The 20,765-nt window shown below is 41.8% G+C and overlaps 1 protein-coding gene across 1 annotated transcript in view; it reads left to right on the forward strand.

Annotated features, from left to right (window-relative positions):
* Nucleotides 1-5,695: 5,695 nt before the first annotated feature.
* The window catches only part of VAPA (VAMP associated protein A), a 44,400-nt gene continuing 29,330 nt past the window's right edge, over nt 5,696-20,765 (forward strand). Inside the window, exon 1 of the mRNA XM_054021235.1 lies at nt 5,696-6,056. Coding sequence (XP_053877210.1) covers nt 5,981-6,056 — 76 coding nt within the window. The 5' untranslated portion in view covers nt 5,696-5,980. The remainder of the gene's footprint in view (nt 6,057-20,765) is intronic.

Raw genomic sequence — 20,765 nt, forward strand, 5'->3', positions numbered from 1 at the left:
CAGCTTCAATCACCTACTTATTTTACTTTGTCTTTTGGTCGCTCTATAATCCTGCTTTTATTCATTGTTAGAAATGTAAGGGTTTGGCTGGAGTCTAGTCTAGCAAACTGCTTGTCTCTGCGCAGATTAAAAGAGTGGGAACTGAACTCCAGTTTTACCTCTGTTATGCTAGCTGCCATCAGAATCAGCATTAACCTCAACTTGCTCCTCTTAATTTATAAAGGTCTTCAGAAAGTTGATCCAAACTATCTGTTTGAGCTGAGAGCTTTGATTGGTCACCCTTTAGGCTGTGTCCAACCTAGACTTATTTCCCTAAAATTTCCTGACAAAGCAGCTACCAGTAATTTTAACCCTTCCATCTAACACTACTCAGAGCTTGACATGGTGGTTAAAATACTGTTAGCCACCATTGCTACAATTGTAGTGGAACTAAACCAGGGAGAACAAAGGGAGAAATTTCAAGAAAAAAGCTAGTAAAGACAAGGCCTTAGATTCTCAGTTGCCAACAGAGTTATTTTGATGCTAGTCTGCTTGTCTCATTATTACTTTAATTGGCTATAGTGCATGGCTATTTCTTCACCTACCCTGTTTCCCCGAAAATAAGACAGTGTCTTATATTAATTTTTGCTCCCAAAGATGCGCTAGGTCTTATTTTCAGGGGATGTCTTATTTTTCAGAAATGAAAAATGCCTTATTATCGGTGGATGCCTTATATCGGGGAGGTCTTATTATCGGGGGGATGCCTTATATTACAACGAGAGGCAAAACTGTAAGTAGGCCTTATTTTCGGAGGATGTCTTATTTTCGGGGAAACAGGGTATTTAGCATGTTCTCCTTGGAACACCGTGCAGAGTGCCAAGTACCATAAATCTTGTGTAATATTCATGCACTTGACAGCCCTATTGCACATTCCCACACCTCAGCCCTCATTCCCAAGTTGTAAGAGCCCAGGGACTACAACCTGTGTCTGCAGAGCATAGGACAGTTGCTATTCCCACACAGGGGCAGCAAGTTGTAAGGGCCTGTGGTGCCCAGGCTCCAGGAATATTCAGGGCCCAGAGGCCCAGCTCCACCAATTTTCGGAGCGGGGTCTCTCCCCCGGCCCTGTCTGCCACCACCATGTGCTTCCTACAGAGCGTCCCCCGACCCCCACATGCCTCCCCTGGGCCCTGGAGCATCACTGCCTCAAGTGGGTGGCTGCCCTGCCGCTCCGCACTGCGTTCCCTCGCCACCGCCGGCAGCCACTGCTGCCTACAACACAAGAGCAGTGCTGGTGGCAGGCTGAGGTGGCTGCTGCACCTGCGGAGGTAGGAGGGGAGGAAGTGCACACATGATTGGCAGCCCTCCTCTTGCCCCGGCACCCATCAGGAGGCAATGCCAAGGTGGCTTTCGGGAGATGGAGTCTGGACCTCACCTGAGCAGCTGCTGGGGCTTGGGTGAGTTTCCGACTGTGATATCCACGCTTCCCACCCCCCGCCCACTGCCACCACTCCTGCCCCATGCTGGGCAAGGGGCAGCCCCATTTCTCATGAGGCTACAGTGAGGGACAGCAGGCTGCAGCAGGGGAGAAGGCCACATGTGATGGCAGCCCCCTCCTCCTGGCACCCACCACAGGTGAGGTGAGGGGGGCTTCCTGGACCTGAGAGGGGTCCAGCCCCTAGGAGCACGTGCAGTGTCAGTGTTAGGTGAGTGTGCTGCTGGGGGTGGGGCAGGGAGGGGAGCCCCTACCCCAGAGCTTGCTGCTGCCAGCAAGGAGGGGGCTGGGGGGACTGTGGAGTCCTGGGGCAGCCTGCCTGTACCCCAAACTCCTCATCCTCAGCTCCACCCTACCCCACAGCCCTCACCCACCCCCCGCATCCCAACCTGAGCACCTTCCTGCACCATGAAATCCTCATCTCTGGCTTCAGCCCATACCCCAACCCTCTGCCCTAGCCCTGAGCCCCTCCCACACCCCAAACCCCTCATCCCCAGCCAGAGCCCTCATCCCCCACACCCCAACCCTCTGTCCTAGCCCTGAGCCCTCTCCCACACCCCAAACCCCTCATCCCCAGCCCCACCGCAGAGCCCGCACCCCCAGCCAGAGCCCTCATCCCCCCACCCCACCCCACATTGTGCAATACAGGGAAACTGTTAAATGCTTACTGTTTCCAGTCCATTTTTACATTATTTAAAAAAATATATATCAGCTTACAAGGCACGTGTGGGGTGTGGAACTGGGCGGGACTTGGACCCGTTTTGGACACCACCAAAAATTATACAAACCTGCTGCCATTGTTCCCACAGTGATACTGGGAGGTCATGTGGAGGTATAGCCAGGGAACACTGTGGAGAGTAGGTGCAGCAGGATGTATTGCCCAAGAAACCCAGCATGACAGTACCCTGAGGTCCTGTGGTTGGCCAAGTGCCTGAATTAACCCCAGGAGTTGGCCCAGAAAGTTGTCTGCGAAACCACAGAGACTTTGGCCTGCTTTGTCTCCTGATCTCTGGCTCCAGCCTGTCTCTGAGCCTGATTTCTACCTCTGATGTCCAGTCTCCAACTCCAGCCTGATTCTGATTCCTGCCTCTTGACCTCCAGCACATCTCTCGGCCTGCGCCACTTCCTGCAGTCCTCATTAGCCTGGGACGGCGAACTGCGGCCATTGGGAGCCGCGATCGGCCGAACCTGCGGATGTGGCAGGTAAACAAACCGGCCTGCCAGGGGTCTTACCCTGGTGAGCCGTGTGCCAAAGGTTGCCGATCCCTGATTTAGATCTTCTTTGTGGCTACTGATAAATATTTCATGTGATCTGATAATCCATCTGGTATAGGGAAGTGGTGCACAGCTAGTAGATTACATACTCAATAGTCAATTGTCTATTTCCATCCATAAAGCGTGTGCAATATAAGCGTCAGTTTCTGAACATTTGGCTAACAATGTATTACCTCAACAACTTTCTCCTTTTTCATTTGACAAACATGGATGTATCCCTGGCTTTCTAATGGATTTCAGCACAGTGGAAATTGATGTAGGGTTAGTGGAATAGGGTTGATTCATTAACTGTTGCTTTAGAACCAGTTGATGGAAGCAACAAAAATCATAGAATCATAGAATATCAGGGTTGGAAGGGACCTCAAGAGGTCATCTAGTCCAACCCCCTGCTCAAAGCAGGACCAATTCCCAACTAGATCATCCGATTTAAAATGCTATTGCCTGATTTCTTCATGAAAATATCTTCCATACTTTAAACAAAAATTAGCATCAAACTAATGGATTAAAAAGGGGGCCCAACTGAAGTCAATGAAAGAACTACTTTAGTCTTCAATGAGAGCAGGAGGAGTTCTCAAATATTAGAAATATTAAGGTACATTGAATTTTAGGCCCATGCTATTTGACAGAACCCCTTTAACTGTTATCTTACTGGTTATTTCCCAAGTGTGTATTTTTTGTTTTTGTTTTTGCCAGTTGAATTTTAGAATTATGTTGTATGTTTATGTAGTGCCACTATTATAAAAATAAATACACAGTGGTTGAAAAAACCTCAAGGATGTACAACAAACCATTTTTCTAGACTGGTAAATTTAAAAAAATTAATAATGCTATAAATCTACGGTAATAGTGTGGACTTCAGATTTATCTTTGATTTACAATACAGCTAGGCAGCTTAAAACTACACTGTGAGCTCATTAACAACCAAATAAATTACACCAAAAGTACACTGTAACTCATATGTATCCCAAGCATAACTTTATATTTCAGAAGACAACAAATAACAGCAGGTCAGCAAGGCCCCAGAGATTTGAATTTTGTATTTGAACAAAAGAGAGAACATTAACAAGTAAAGGTTTTTACATAATTCCATGAATCCACCCATACTGCAACTATGTACCAATTTTGCTATTACTACAAGACTAAGTATCTACAAGAATCACATAATACATCTATGCTTGCTTTGCTACATCTCCCACCCAGGCACAATCCATTCACTCACTCTTAGCATGATGATGGTGGGAACGGAAAAAAAAAAAGATATTCACACATCGACAAATACTACATCTATCTCAGATGCAGCCACATATAACAAGATGTCGGTGGTGGAAACCATGATTGCAAATGTGTAAAATCTGTAACCATATTAAGGAGAGACATCAACAGGACATAATCCCAGCCTTTCTTCCCCTCAGTGTTTTGTTTTGATGATTTGTGTCTAAGAACTTGAAAATGGAAGGTATTTATCTCTTCTGAATCTACTTATTATTACTTTGAATGTGTGTAATTTATTGTTATTTTGTACCTCTTTAAAAGGAAAAAGGATGGAATGGTGGGAATGGAATAGTCTGTGTCAGTTGAAATTTTACAATTCTTCCCCATCTCTTGGTCCTTAGAAAGTTAGGCCTTTGAAGTTCTGCAAATAGGGACAAATCTGACTAATTGGGAGGCCATCAGGGTATTCCTCTCAGTCAAGAATGACATAACAAAAATTCTGAGCTGATTGGAATTTTGAGGGGCTAGTTGTCTCCTCTGGACAGCTTACAGTATGTGTTGAGCTTTGGTAGATTAGTGAATACAAAGACGAATAAAGGGGAAAGAGGGAATGTAATAGAATAAATATCCTTGTAAAGAAGAGAAAAATAAAAGAACATGCCAGAGAAGATATTTTTACCTACCAGTCTGTGTGTAACTCGAACTGAGGGAGAAAAACACACACTGAAAGAATATAGGGAAAAAGTGGAAAACTCTTAATAGATATTGATAAGGAGACAACTTGAAATGTTTTACTGTAAATAAGTTTGGTACAGTCCTCATCTAGCTTGGGAGGAGTTGAATGGATTATGGTTGATCACGTTATTTTAATAATCTTTTGATTTAGCCTTATTTTCTCCTACACTGTTAGTAAATAATGTTATCCTAGGTCTTCTTATCCATTGAGAGTACTATTTTTAAGTACAAGTATAAAATGCAAACCTTAGAAAGGAGAGCGGGGAAGGAATGGTGAGAGTGAAAGGGAAAAATACATTTTCTGTCTAGGAATTTACTTTATGTTTAAAGTCAGGAGAAGTGGGGTGAATTGCCCTGCTTTCTATCTACAATTAAACTGTTGCCTGTATTAACTTTAGCTATTGGACACTCTTTGATATGAATGAGGCCATATTCTTACATCCTAACACTGGGACAGTCGAGTTTTTGCCCAGCTGAGGACTGACTACACTGGACCATTGAAAAGCCCAAGCTCCAGTTTGCACTTCTATAGCAATGTGAGCTTATTTTCCTTTGCACCGACCTTTTCCTAAGACAGACGCTCAACCTGCTCCACCCAGTGCTACCTTCAGCAGGGGACTAATCTCCCCCTTTTACCAGGCATCATTTGCATAAAGGAGAAGCCAATTTCAACTACCCGCCCCTTGTGCACTGATGTGGCCCTTGAAGACTACTATTCCTAGCATGCAATGCTTCCACCGCCTGCAGAGTATTGAATGCTGGGATCTATAGTCTTCAGATGGAACTTTGGCCACGTCGAACACCAACTTCCTCCGCCTCTATACGTTGCGCATGCGCTCTTCTTTCCTTCCCCCCGAACCGCTCCCCGTCTGTCTCTTCCAGCTCACGCGCCCCCTGCTGCTTCAGCAGAGGCCGCGCGTGACTGCTGGGCCGTGAGGCCAAGTCTAGCGAGCTGTCAACTGACGGGGGGGGGCGGAAGAAGAGAGAGGGGAGGAAGCGCGCATGCGCCGGTTGGGTTCTGCCACTGCCATCGCCGCCCTCGTGCCCGCGGCGAGGTTGGCGTTTGATCGCAGTGCGCGCGACCGCCGCGGGGGTTGAGTCAATTCTTGGAGGAAAAGGGGGAGAGGAGCACGCGCGCCCACGGAGGGGGAACGAGGCGGCGGCCGCTCGGTCCGGACCCCAGCCGAGTTCGGCCAGTCCTGCTCCCTCTCCCCGGCGTGAGTGAGCGGCGCCTCTGCCCGGCTCCTCCTCCCCTCCCCCCGCGGCAGCGAGCGAGCGAGCGAGATGGCGGCCGCTGGGACTCTGGCTAAGCACGAGCAGATCTTGGTGCTCGATCCGCCCACCGACCTCAAATTCAAAGGTACGAGCGGTGGGGGCCGAGTCGCCCGGTGCCGAGAGGCTGCGGGGTGGGTGGGAGCCGGGCCCGGGCTGCCCCTGCGTGGGTATCGACTTCCCCGGGGTCGCGGCGGCGGCAAGGCCCCGTCCCGGTCTCCCTGCGGAACGGAGAACCAGAGCCGGTGACCGGGACGCGGCTCCGCCGCCGCCATCTTGAGATCCCGCAGGGAATCGTGTGTCTCGGGCCCGGCTCCGACCCAGGCCGCTCCCGGGGAGAGGCGGGCAGGTGCCGCAGCAGCCGCCCCGCGCTGCATGCCGCCCCCACCTAGTGCCTGGAGCGGGGAGCCGGGCCCCTCCGCCCTCCCGCCGGGAGCGGCTGTGCCGCAGCCAGGCCCTTAAACCTCCCCAGACTGCCCAGCCGAGGGGACGGGGCAGCCCGGCCTCCATCGCCCGGGAACTGGTGGGGGACGCGCTGCATCTCTACCCTGTCCGCTCTCGGGGCGGGTCTCTGGGCACCGGCGGGAGTGACGGGGGGCTCAGAGCGGGGATTGTCCCCTACCCCAAACCAAAACCTGCGTGGCGCGTCTTCCCCGGGAACAGGTAGGAGAGGCCGGGGGGAAGGGGGATGCTGCATGTGTGAGGAGAGACGCTCCCCCTTTCCCAGGGTGTCCTCAAGTCTATTTGTTCCCTGTCCGTAGGCCAGCTGTTAACAAGGGTTTGTAGCGGGGAGGGAGTGGTGCTATTTTGCACCATTATCTGCTGGTATCACTAGGGGATCTGCAACGGCACGCTCCTTTCCCAGATGGAGTTTGACCCTTTTGGGAGGGCAGATGACACGATGCTGGCGTCTTTCAGAGCAGTTTTAGGTTAATCCTTCAGAGTGTCTCAGCAGGCAGTTCATTAACTTTTGGTAATGAAGAAAAGGAATGTGAGAATTGCAAAAGCTTCTGTGTGTCAGATATTTATTTGTGGGGAGCTCGCTATGTAGTGTTACTAAGACTGGCTTAAAACAGTTCCGTTAAAATAGGCTCTGATTAATTACGATGTTCTCTGATAAACCCCAGCTTTAATAGCGAGGGGGGTTCTGAACAGACACACATTCAGTTGCTAGGACGACAGGCCCCTTGGAAGGTGAGGACCAAAAGAAAGTTGTGCTGTGGTAGTCATAATTATGTGGTAATTTTCAGTGCCCACAGATTGACAATGGGCATTAAGTGAACAATTTATTAGTTAAAGCTTTTACTCTGAAACAAAACGGTTACTGTTAATTTGGGAAAATATGAACAAACCTAATTGCATAAATATAAATTCCTTAATTCTTCAAATAGCATCAGCAGTTCTTGTACTTCTTAGCTAATCCTTTAATCTTTCTTTGTATTTAACTTTTTACTTTTAACCGTGTTAATTCTTCACATTCATTTTCTATGTATAGTATTTTGGGGAGCAGGGCAGTCTTTTCTTGTGTTCTTTGGGAAATTTTAGAATCATTTTGGTGGCTTATTTGTAGGACCCCTTTAAATGGGCAAGTAGAATAAACTGATGTGATCTTGTATCTTACAGAGAACAACTGTGTTCCTGAAAAATAGCTGTAGGTAGCCCACATTTTCTCAACAGTGCTTAAAGCTTGCTTATTAGAGAAGAGAGTTTTATAACAAACTATAATTTTCATATCAGAGATTTGAATTATTTTCTACCCATTTAGTCAATTAAAAACAAACCTACAGGAATGCGCTCACTTTAATATTTTTAGTAGAACTTTTTAAATTGCATATTTTCTGATACACCCAAAATTGTAGAGGTTTTTTTTCTTTCTATATTGTTAAAATACTGCCAGGTTTTATAAAGTCTCTCTCAGAGTTAGCAGGCCCCAGAATTGTACATGCTCTTAGAGAATGGCTGCACTGTATTATACATTTCAATACCCTGTTGTCTCCCAAGAAGAGTAGAAAGAGGGTACACGCATGCATATTAAACCAAAGCTAGTATGTATAATTGCAGGCATATCAACCTAGAATGTCTCACTTAGCCAAAAGTAAGCAACGTTTACTGGGTATAAACAGAACTGTTGAGATTTAAGAGATGCTGTCCTTGAATCATCATTGGATTGCAAAATCTATAGGACAGATATGAGTAAGCAAATAAATAGTCTTAGGATGTACCCTCAGAATGGGAGATATATGAATTATTTTAAGTGTAAACTTAAACTTTATTTAGACAAGTACAGGTGTTGGGAAGATTTTTGTGGAAGGGAATATTTAAGTAGAACATGAAGCAAAATGGGGCCTTCGATGACTGTATAGAAGGACCAAACCTATTGCATTTCAGATACAGCAGGTCAGTTCACTGACTCTACATGCCATCTCAGTATGTGTACTTTTATGTTAAAATACATCAGAACAATGTGCAATTAACAACCATGTTTGTGTATTACAAAACACTGTTTCTCCAATAATATAACTTAGAAAGTTGGGGGCGGGGAAGAGATTGTAAGTAATATATTCTCCTTTTATACCACTTAGACAAGCTGATAATAGGTAATGTACCTTAAAAGAGGTTCTCTTTCAAATCCAATGTGGCAAAAGTGTATTGAGTTGGTAAAAAGAATAGTGTTTTACTGTGATTGCCACTGATTTGCTGAAGTTCTTTTGATGGGGCAGAAAAGAAAGTGGTTGATTCATATAGCATTCCTAAAATCAAACACTTGATGTGCACACTAGACATCCAGATTGGGATTTTTACAGAGTCCAGAACAAAAACAGGTTATTTTTTGCTCCCAAAGGATTTACTTTCTGACATTGGTGATAGTTGAATGAGGGTATAATATGTGTTAACGTACTTTGGCATAAGCAGTGAGTTGCATTCAAAAATAAGCAAGTACCAGTCTTGTCAGGAAGCTCTGAGCAGCGTCCAGTAAAATGTTCCTGGTTTTTGCTTTCTTTACAGATGAGAAAGATGGTCAGCATCTTCGCTAACTGATTTAATTACTCAGAACCTTAATCAACAATTGCTGCATAAGGTCTGAACGGAAAGGTGTTACCATTTGGGGTTCATATAGGTTAAAGAAAATATCTAATGGTGGCTGATGTATTATATGAAATATTTCCCCTCCCTTCCCCGCAATGAATGAAAGACTAGCATCCAGTATTTGTAGCCCCTAGATATTTCAGTCTTAATAGCCTCTTGCTTGCAGAGGCAGAACTAGTTTTCTCTTCTGATGTAGTGGGCAATAGTTGATCCTATGAAATTTTGGCAGTCATCAGATTTACTCATTACATGGTTGTCAAGTATCAGGGGGTAGCCGTGTTAGTCTGTATCTACAGAAACAACAAAGAGTCTGGTGGCACCTTAAAGACTCATTACATGGTTGTTCTCAAAAGTAGATCTCAAAACACTTGATGAAAGGAAGTATAATTAAAACCTTTTTTAACAAATGGGGAAACTGAGGCACAGAGTTGACGTGATTTCCTGAATGAGCCACTGACAGTGCTGAGAATGGAACCCAGGTCACTTGCCTCTTAGTCAGATGGTTTATCCACTGAACCATACTACCTTCCTAAACCAGTGTGTTCTTCCATCTATCAGCCTAAAACATTTTGTTTGTAACTTGAGATCTGAGAAGGTACAGCTATAGTGCCTTGATATTTGATCGGAAGATTTGAAAATATATTATTTGCTTAAAATCCACTAGTTTGGAAAGTGGAACAACTTCACTGTATAGTATAAGGCTCTTTCACGTCAACCATGCAGATACTGATACATTTAGTAATTGTTGTTAAAGCTCTGAATTGTCATGGGATCTCAGCATGTTCTTCATTAAATCGATAAAGGCTTTTTTTTAACCTTTAAAAGGTATTTATGATTGTGAGAGTTTAATTGGAGTTACTTTTTACGTGTCAGTGCTTTTTTTCTTATCTAAGAGCTGCTCCAGCTTTTAAAAATATAATTGTCAATAATAAACAAAGTATGTGTTTTGCATACACTACCTACATTTCTTCAAATGTTGTGTCAGAGTTCATCATTAACAAGTACATTTCCCAGACCTGAAGTAGAGCCCAGTGTAAGCTCGAAAGCTTGTCTGAGGGTGCGTCTATACTTACCTCCAGGTTCGGCAGTAAGCAATCGATCTTCTGGGATCGGTTATCACGTCTTGTCTAGACGCGATAAATCGATCCCGGAAGTGCTCGCTGTCGAAGCCGGTACTCCTGCTCTGCGAGAGGAGTAAGCGGAGTCGATGGGGGAGTCTGCCTGCCACGTGTAGACCCGCGGTAAGTACCTTGTAGTTCGAACTACATTATTCACGTAGCTGAAGTTGTGTATCTTAGTTCGAACTGGGGGGTTAGTGTGGACTAGCCCTGACTCACAATAGAAGTTAGTCCAATAAAAGATGTTACCTCACCCACCTTGTGTCTCTTAATATCCTGGGGATAACTTGGCTACAACACTGCATTAACAAGTCACTCATTTTGCTAGTATTTAATAGCTGTGCTCCTGGCCATGCTGGTAAAACATTACTTCTTGTTCTAAGTCTTTCAAGTAACTATGGAATATTACACACATTTAATTTTGAGTAGTTTGTAAGTATTTATATCACCAAATATTTTCTCACTCCTTTTAAATTTTAAAAAAATCCTTTAGTTACTAACATATCAAATTATTAAAAATGAAAAAAACCTAAAATTCAGATTTTATAATGAAGATTTTTTACTTTTTCCTCAATTTGGACAATGAAAATAGATTAGTCACCTTCATTTTCTGGCTCTCTTGCACTAGCATAATACTGCTGTATTAGTTGCAAACACTGCAGAGGAATGTTTAAATATAGTCTCTTCACTGGAATTTAAAAAAAAGGTATGAACATTTCTATTTACTGAGCCTGAATTTGGGAGTAATTGACTTGATAGTGTCCCTTTAAAGGATTATCAACCAGTATCTTATTTAGGGTGTATATTTAAAATAACTTATTGGCATCGCATAGGAATATTTTAAGATTTAAAAAAATGCTTTCTTTTGAGTGGGGCTTATTCTTGATTCATGTTCTTCATTGAAGATCTTGTTACAGGAATGTGAAATCCAGTTGTTTCTATTGAAAAGGTCACTTACTGGAAAGTGTAAACAAAGTATCATTACAAATATGAGCAAGAGTACAGTGGTGGTGTTTTTCCATTTTGTTCCTGATTTTGTTATGTTTCGGGCTAGAATAAAAACATAAATAAATAGACTGAAATCACCCAGTTACCAGTAATGATCAGTATAGCAGATCAGATTTCATTTCTCATTATTAATCTTTGTAATCTAAACTCATTAGAAGAGTGTAAAATTGCCTCCTGTTATAACCAGTATTCATGAAGATTAACATGTTCAGGTTACATAAAATATTGCAAGGAAACACTTTCTAGTTTGTCAAGTATAGATGTCCTTCTGGGATTTCTTATGATTATTAGAACCATATCAAATAAGTATTGGAGTTCAATACTATGCTTTGTAATCACTGCCTTGCTATTGGTAATGTTGAAAGCTACAGGATATGCATTACTGCAAATCGAGAAGGTTGAATTTAAGAGTAAAAATAGCTCACTGTTAAATCCATCCCCCTGCCTTCAAGACGTGTTGCCAAAATTGGCCCAGGCTATGTCTTTTTGTGTAGGCAGGATTTGAACTCCTTAAATGTAATATGGCTGCTTTTTTGAGTGTGCCTAGATTGGGTCATCTTTTGGCTCTGCCCAAAGTGCCAACAGGATTTGTGGCGGATTAGTATTGAATTGTGCAGTCTCAGTTTTCACTGTGAAGTAAATGTTCCTGAATAAAAATAACAGAAAATAGTCATACTAGTTACATTTTAAAAAATCAAAATATTAGATTGCACAGGGAAAATTTGATGAAAATGGTTATGTGCACAATTGTGATTTTATTATTTATAAAATGAACTCTTTTATACTTAATGTGTTCGTATGCTAAGTGTTAGTAGTGTGTACTGAGATAGAGATATCATTCAATGTGAAGTTGAATAAAGTTCAGTGAATAGTCACTGATTTTTTTTAAGGCCAAAAATGTGACACCTCATTCGCAACACAGGCTATAGAGTTTCACCAAGTGATTATTGTCCCAAAATAATCTTTAGTAAGATGAACAGACACTCTTTCCTTAACCTGTGCATTATAGAATTTTAACATTAGCTTTAATAAAATTCTATAATTTTTTTGTAGTAGCAATGAAATGAAATGTATGATAAACTAACAATGATTTGTACAGATGTGTTAAGAAAAAATAAAATTCAACATTTAAAAAACTTTGACCAATCAGTATTTACAGGGAAGTGTTGTGACCATTGTCATCTCATAATCACACAATTAGGACAGAACTCAAAATTGAGTAATTGATGGGGTGTACTGCTTTGTCAAGTTAGGAATACTGTAGGTGTATTTGATACTGACTGCTGTTACATTTATTGAAGCTGAAAATAGTGTGACAAGTTATGTTTGTAATAGTGGCATGTCTTGCTGTTTATTCAGATAGAAAATTCTGTCAATAAATATTTAGAGTATTTGTTGTCAAAGGACTACCTTCTTTCATTGGAATTAACAGGAGTTGTGTTGCTCACTTTATCCCACCTCCAGATGCTTGAGAAACACCATCTATACATAATCCTAGATCTCTCTCAAGTTCTGCTAATTATAGTTTGAGAATGAAACTGACCTTTTTTATTGTTTAAGGCCACTATGGAAAACAGAACCTTGAAGCATAGTCCAAAGATAGCACTGTGCTGGGAATCCTAGTTCCTTAGCTAAGGGGGTGGATGTTTCAATGCAGTGCTGTCCTCTAATGGTTTGCTGCTGAATGAGGTGGTTGGTATCCTTATAAACTTCTGGCCAGTTTAGTTATTTGATTGATAGCTGTCTTGTAAACTTCTAAAGCACTAGCCATTTAAAGGATTGAAATATACTCATCTTGCCAGTTGCAAAATCAAGTTGGAAGAAAAGGCTGAGGAGAGCTTAGTTCATACTAAACTAGTAAGGAAAATTATGAAATATATGAACCGTTAAGGGACTAATGATAGATTGGTATTAACTTTCTCCACCCATACTGAAAGTTCTCAAATGAGACAACTGTGATCTTAAAGTAAACCAAACAGACACATTAATTTCATAGACAAAATCAACAGGAAGTTTGCTGAGTAGTACAAGTTGTCGCATTCTGCACAGTTCTTACTGAAAATAGGAAGGTAGAAACACGAGTATGGTATATTGTAGTTAAGAAATTCCACTTTTTCCCCCCCCTTAAGTTATAAAACTTAATTTCTGATATAACAAAGATGCAATTTATTCTTGGGGTGGTGGGTATTTATAACAATCTTTGATTATAACATACTTGATTATAATGTATTTGGGCATTGATTTCTGAGGGGAGAAGAGCTTTCAGTGAAGCTTTCTTGTGCTTTTTAGCCCAAAAGTGAAAGTTTTGATAAAATTTTTGTTTTGTAAAATTCATTTTGCCTATGTTTTGAATAATGGGATGTGGGCTTTCGGGGAGAGAGTCCTTCCCCCTTGACTTTATTAGGCTTTAAATCATTTAATTTAGAAATGAAACTACCAGCATATGGTATTCAACTTGAATACAGTTGGCAGTGAGGTTTGGAGAAGTCTTTCTTGTATGCAGCTGTGGCGGCAAAAAAAAGCATATTAGATACTTGAGTGAATTTTTAAAAAGATAAAGAATAACACAGAAAATATATGTTGGCATAACTGAGTATAGTCTTGCTTGGAGTAACATCTAGTTTGACACTTAAGAGCCCAAACATGTCTGGAGAAGGTGGCTTGAAGTATGGTGATAGTTAAAGATGCCTAGGAGATCATAAAAAAATAGGTTTTAGCTTTGAAAGAAGTTGGAAAAGCTTGCCTGCAATATTTAAAATTCTAGATTGTATTTCTACATGGTCTTGTAATACAAAGTGTGGGCTGGGGGCTCTCAGTGAAATCGGTCATGTAAACTTAGAACAAATCAGAAATACTGTTCCATGCACATAGCCCATGGAGTTGAATTCATTGCTTCAAGAAGTTACAGTCAAATACCGGAGCTAAATTTAGAAAAGGATTAGATAATTCTATTAATGCTTTTGATGTTGTTCATGCTAAAATAGGGGTTATAATTTTGATTGAAATGGAGGTTCTTTTATCTTTGCGGTTTTCATGATATCTAGCATATGCCATTTCACTTCCTTGTCATAATTTTGGTTAGGGTTTTTGGGTGTGGAGATGTGTGTAATATATAAAATTAAGATACCACAGTTTATTTCAAAATTGGGTACTATTGTGCAGTATAGTCCTGATTTTTCCAAAATCTTGTTATCTGAACCTAGTCCCTCATGCTGGGAAGGGATTTGCATACCAGAGCATCTGGTAAATAAGCACCCCGACTTTCACAGCCAAAAATCAAGCTAATCCCATTTCAAAATAAGACCAAAACAAGCCAATCCCTAAGAACCCCAATAGTGTGTAACTAGATCCCCCCCGGTGTGCAGCCTGGGACTGTGGTGAGCCCGCTATGCACCCCGGAGTCTCTTCGCCCCCTCGCCCCTGCTTGCCCCCCTTTGCCTCTGCTTGCTGGGAGCCGATCAAAAAAAGAAAAAAAACCAACAAGCTAAAAACTAGCCAACAAGCAACTCACAAGCCAATTAAGCCAAAACCAAGCCCAATTTCACGGTTTGGCATGTCAGCTGCAGGGAAGGCTATCTTACTGTGAATGGTTCCTGCAGCAGCGCAGGTACCACTTCTGGGGCTATTTGGAGGTGCAGGGAAGGCTGTGGTCCTGGTGGGAAAGAGCAGAGTCTGGGCTGAGGGTCTTGGCTCTGCTCTGCCAGGACCTCAGCCTCCCTCCTGCAGCTTGTGCCTGCAATAATGGAGAGGCAGGAATGGCAGCACAGTCTTCTGTATTTTCACTATCACAGGAGTGAGTGAGCAGACAGACCTGTGACCGTGGAACTGTAGAGGGCTTCCTGTGCTGCTGCTACTACCTTATTGATTATCTGAACTTCTGATTATCTGAATAAAATCCTGAGTCCCTCCTGCTATTTGGATAATTGGGAGTATGCTGTATTAGTTTTACTTGATGGAATGTGATTTGAGGATACTGAGATAATTGTTTCATAGTTCTATATCAGATGGAGTAAGTTACTAACAAGAGTACTATTTTTTTTGTAAAGCAGATGATCTAATACTTCCCTGAGTAACTTAAAGGCAGGTTCCATCAGTGCCCTTAAAACTAACTGTTGAAGACATGAGTATCAGTCTGTTTCTTTACACTTCGAATGAATCTTTGCACCTCTGGGTGAAAACTCACAATGTGTTTGATTTTTGCCCATGAACCTGCAATAAGATATTTGTACATTTAGAGAGCTTGTACTTAAATGGCCTATTGGATAGAGCACTCAACTGGGAGTCAGGAGACCCGAGTTTTATTCCCAGCCCTGCCACTCTCCTGTTTGGTGACCATGGGCATGTCACTTCACCTCCCTGTTTCCCCAGCTGTAAATTGGGGACAATTATACTGACCTCTTTTGATATCTTTGATATCTACTGATTAAACATGCTATGTAAGAGCTAGGTATTATTATCTAGGCCTGCATTTAGAAAATTTAAAAGATATGACACTGAAGCCTGTTGAGAGTGGACTTTGTGCATTGTGTCAGGTGGAGGTTGGAGAGCAGCAACAAAAAATGAATCTCATTTGATTTTTTTTTTTTAAACTTGCATGGGCCGCTTGCTGTTAGAGAGCAAAAAATATCTCACTTCCAAAGTCCTCAATAACATAAATGCATACACGTGTCTCTGTTCACAGCAGGAGCAGAAATATGAAACTTGCAAAAAGTTGCTTTCACTCTGTTGCTGAAACTTAACGCACAAGGGAAGCAGTGATGACCCGGAGAATGCTTTTTGAGTTCTTGCATTAAGTTCAGTACTTTGAATGTTCCTTGCTTTGAAGCTGGTCTCCTTAATAGCAAGTTTTTGTAGAACACTAGTCCCTGGAATAAGTGTCTTGAGGTACAGTAGCTGATTTTGATTAGGCTTTTTGTGGAGAGACTGAGTAGTTTGGCACCAGGGCCATAATAGTTGGTAGTCTGAGATGATTAAAATTAATTTTTCTGATTTCTTCTATATCATTTTAAGAATAGTTTTCCTATTGCAGCAGAGGCTAGAAATATGTATGAGAACTAGCCTGGAAGTTCCATTTTTGAGAAAAGCAACAGAGGGTCCTGTGGCACCTTTGAGACTAACAGAACCTTCTTCAGATGCAAGGCATCCCTTGCATCTGAAGAAGTGAGGTTCTTACCCACGAAAGCTTATGCTCCCAATACTTCTGTTAGTCTCAAAGGTGCCACAGGACCCTCTGTTGCTTTTTACAGATTCAGACTAACACGGCTACCCCTCTGATACTTGATATCATTTTTGAGAAGGCACTTATGCCTTGTGGTGCTGCTTATTGGACATGTTGAATAAACTTGAAACCTTTGCTGTGCTTCAGCCCCACCAACGGTTAGTAGTATATCAGGTGAAAACCTTGCGGGTCCTCTCTTTCATTCTCAGTGGTTCATTCAGTTTTGTTATACCAGTCTGGCATTCTGTGTGTGGTTTCTAGAAAAAGAGTTCCTGGGAGTATCTCTGCTTAGTTCATCAGTTATTTGGTTTACTTGGATTAGGCAACATGTTGCAGTTCCCGTGGTAAAGGATCATGCCGCGGCCAGTACATTACCGAAATATAATGGTTGATCACATATACTTAGCAATATCTGACCTGGCCTTGGAAATCACTTGTTTTATCACCTCCTCATCTATTATTGGGAGTGGACTACATCCACCCTGATTGAATTGGCCTTGTCAACACTGGTTCGCCACTTGTGAAGTAACTCCCTGCTCTCCATGTGTCTGTATATAATGCCTGCATCTGTAGCTTTCACTCTATGCATCCGAAGAAGTGAGGTTTTTACTCACGAAAGCTTATGCCCAAATAAATCTGTTAGTCTTTAAGGTGCCACCAGACTCTTTGTTGTTTTTGTAGATACAGACTAACACGGCTACCCCCTGATACTTGTTTTATTAAACATTCACATTTAGCAGTCCTAAAATATTTCTTGCCACTCTTCTGTTGTCACAGCAATGAGAGAGCTTTTGAAAGGGGAGAATATTTTATCAGTGTAAAATTTTGAAAGACTTATTTTCTCTCTCCCACTGTACCACGGGAGGAATAAGAATTGTTCAAAATTGTAAAAGTTTACAATAGATGTGGAGTCATACTATGCAGTAGGAATAACATTACCATTAAGTGAAAGTAGGATGTGAGTTTGGAATTAACAAAAAGAGATGTGGACCTTTAATATAAATAACTGAAAATGAGCCTCAAAGAAAACTTGTCACTCTGCTAAATGGATATTTGAGGAATATCTTTCAATAAAGCCGGGAAGGTGCAGCAATTGAATATAAATCAGGCTTGCTGTCTTAGCTTCAGAATTTAAAAGCACACCTTAATTTAAGACTTAAGTAGTTCTCGCAAAAAGGTACTTATTTTCTTACTAGGTATTGGTTTGTTTGGCTTATAATCACCCTGCCAAATTACAAATTTGAATTTGAATTTCAATTTTAACACATCATAATATTGTATTTACACAATAAAGCATAACTGTTGATTGTGAGTACCGAAGCACTTCATTAAAGTTCTGTTGAAGTGTAAGCATGCATAGTTAGAGTAATATAAATATTTCACAGCTGGGATAAAGGAGTTCTCCCCAATGATGTTTCAAATTACCATCAACTATACAGAGTTGTTTTGAGTACATACGATCTTTTGCATATTAAGTGGTTAATGTTGTACTTATAGGGTTCATCATGCCACTGACACCATAAACTGAGTGTCAGGTTTTTGGACCAATATGAGGTTATAAACAAGGATTCTTTGAATGGGAATTTACTGCTCTGTCAGGTTTGAAACTGCTAAGCTTTTTTCTGGCTAAGAAGCAGGCAAAAAGTTTCCCTTTTAGATTCCCCCCCCTCCCCTCCCCCCCCACCATATGGCCTGTCAGTACCCCCTACAGGCATGCCTGGTAAACTGCACTGCTGTTGCTTCTCAGTGTTCTACCTCTGTCAGAGGTAGACAGGATCTTTCTGTGGGTTAAAAATAGAGCTCGTCCCCCTCGTAGGGAAAATCTTTGGCAGATCCACTAGCAATCTGCATGATGACTGACAGCCCGTCAGGATGGGGAGCTAGGTGGAATCTTATATAACACATGGCAAGTGGTGTACTCTTCTGGAGTCCTAGTCTAGACTCAACCTTCTGGAATTGTGTGGATGCAAGTGTCAGATTGTTTTCAAGGGTGCTCTGAGTCACACATTTATGAGGAGAATGATATAACTACTGCCAGAGCTTAGTGCATGTCTAAGAAGAACAAACAGCAAAAGATTATATTGCAGATGTTGGAATACCTGGATTTGTGACTCAGATACCGATAGGCTGAATGTCAGCCATAATGAGCTGGAGTTGGGAGAATCAGAGCTAACCAGCAAGTCTTCAGGCAAATTATATAGAGTCGATTCCTTCTGCAAGTGGAGACTCATGTTGCAATCCAGTTCATAGGGAAGATAACCAAATTCTGCAAATATTTTCACTAAGAGGCTACAGTGGATGCACTACCACTTCCCTAATCTGATCTGCGATCATGTCTTTTTGCTGTTACCCTTTGCATCCAGATGGTCAGAGGGGTCAGCTTGGTAATACTGATTTCCTCTTCTGTCCCACATGCCCCTGCCTTCCCAGATAGTGTCCTCCGTAGGTTAGTACTAATCTCTTGAGATCTCATCTACCGCACACCTTTGACCTACCCAAACCCGCAGTGTGTGAAGCCTGCCTTGTGGAAACTGAACCACCATGCCTCCTAGAGTAGACTGTGAAATACTCTCAAGTTGCTTGATTTCCTTGTTAGATTCAGAAATTTTTCTACCATTTTGGCCATCCATGGTCTTTCGGGAGGAAGACAAATCCCTGGAGATTGTCCATGAAGGACATTTTGGACGTCTCTTTAAATTGTTTGTAGAAGGATCTGAGTTTCTTGAAAGTGCAAGTCTAAGCAGCAAATAGTAGGTTTCTCATTATTTCCTGTGCCATCAAGCTATTTCACCTGTATGTGAGGCCCTACCTAACTTGTGATATTGCAGAAAATAGATAACGAAACAAAGAAATAACAATTACAAAACCCCCCAAATGCACTGGCCATCTCTATTTTTTCCCTTAGAAGAGAGCTTTCTTCCAAACTTTACATGCTGTCCAAACAAACAATAATCCACATCAGACCGTTGGGGTCTCAAAACTATCAGTTTTTCCACAAACATACATTCCCTTCCTTCATCCATCTTTTCACCCTTCCTTGCTCTGGGACCAGCAAACTGGCAGTGAAGAACAGCACTGCAAGCCTCATTTCTCCATAAACATTCGCTCTTTTTCCTGAAGATATATATATTTTTTGGAGATGCTCATTCGAGACATATTCTTAATATTGGTCTGGCCCTATAATTAGTGTGTAAGGTGGGGTCTTTGTGGGGGATATGATGTGTTCTGTGGTCTTTCCTGGAAACTCCACACAACTAGTTTGTCTGATGTGATCGAGAATGGGGAGCCAGTGGAGGGAACCAAAGAGAAAGGTGACATGGTCAAGTAACGAGTCAGGAAAATAGTCTTTGCAGCAGTGTTTGGAATGGATATAAGTGGGGCAATATTGCTTAATGTTATAGAATAATATGACATATTACTCTGTTTGCTTAAAGCAGTACATCTAATCATGTTTTTTAATAATTCTGTATTGTATTTAAAACATGATATACAGTATCAATCCTTTGCAGATCAAAAATATTGACTTTACATTGATTTGAAGTCTTATTTTACTATTTGAAAAATATGTTTACAAAATGATAGAATGATGCCATAATCCTTTATGGGAAATGATTGTATTCTTTATACAGAACCCCATTAGTGGGATCCATCTGCACTAAATCCAGGATCCCTCACCGTTCTGTATTTTTGGTTCCTTAGGAAACATCCCTGGGAACTCTGTTACATTAGTTGTTGCCGGGTGCAATGGCAGAAACTGGGGGAAAAAAAGATCAGTTTTAAGACTTACCTGCCTTGTGGGGAAAGAGTATCTATATCAGACCCCTGTGCCCAATGACTTAAATGTTCGGGTGACGAGCACTTGTACAAATGATGCTCCATCTTCCTCCAGTTTGTTTATTAGAACCTGAGAGGTGAAGGAATACTCTTTCCCAGTTCGCCATAATACAAATCTTCTTAGGTTAATGGCTCCAAAAGGGACAAGAAAAGGCCAAGGAAATGCAGAGGATCCTCATATTTGTCTTCTGGGAGCAAGGGCAATTTTCTTTCAGACTTGGGACTAGAACCTACAGAGAAGGAACCTCAGAATCATTTTTTTGAGTAATTTGGAACTATTCTCAAGAGTATTATGTGGACCTTATATACTCCTCCAGATAACCCTCTGAAAAAAGCATTGGAGGAAGTGGTCGAGAAGAAGAGTCCACTACAAGTTAAATCTGTTCTGATTTATACTCCCTAAAGTTGATGGAACCCTAATGTCTGGTAAAGAAATGGCAATAATAAAGAATAATATAGTAATAAAAAATGAGGTAATGTCAGCAGCCCTTCATACATCCACTACCTTTACATCTTGTGCTAGAGCCATGCA

Source organism: Malaclemys terrapin, chromosome 2 (genome assembly GCF_027887155.1).
Source record: "Malaclemys terrapin pileata isolate rMalTer1 chromosome 2, rMalTer1.hap1, whole genome shotgun sequence".
In the NCBI taxonomy this organism is placed as follows: Eukaryota; Metazoa; Chordata; order Testudines; family Emydidae; genus Malaclemys; species Malaclemys terrapin.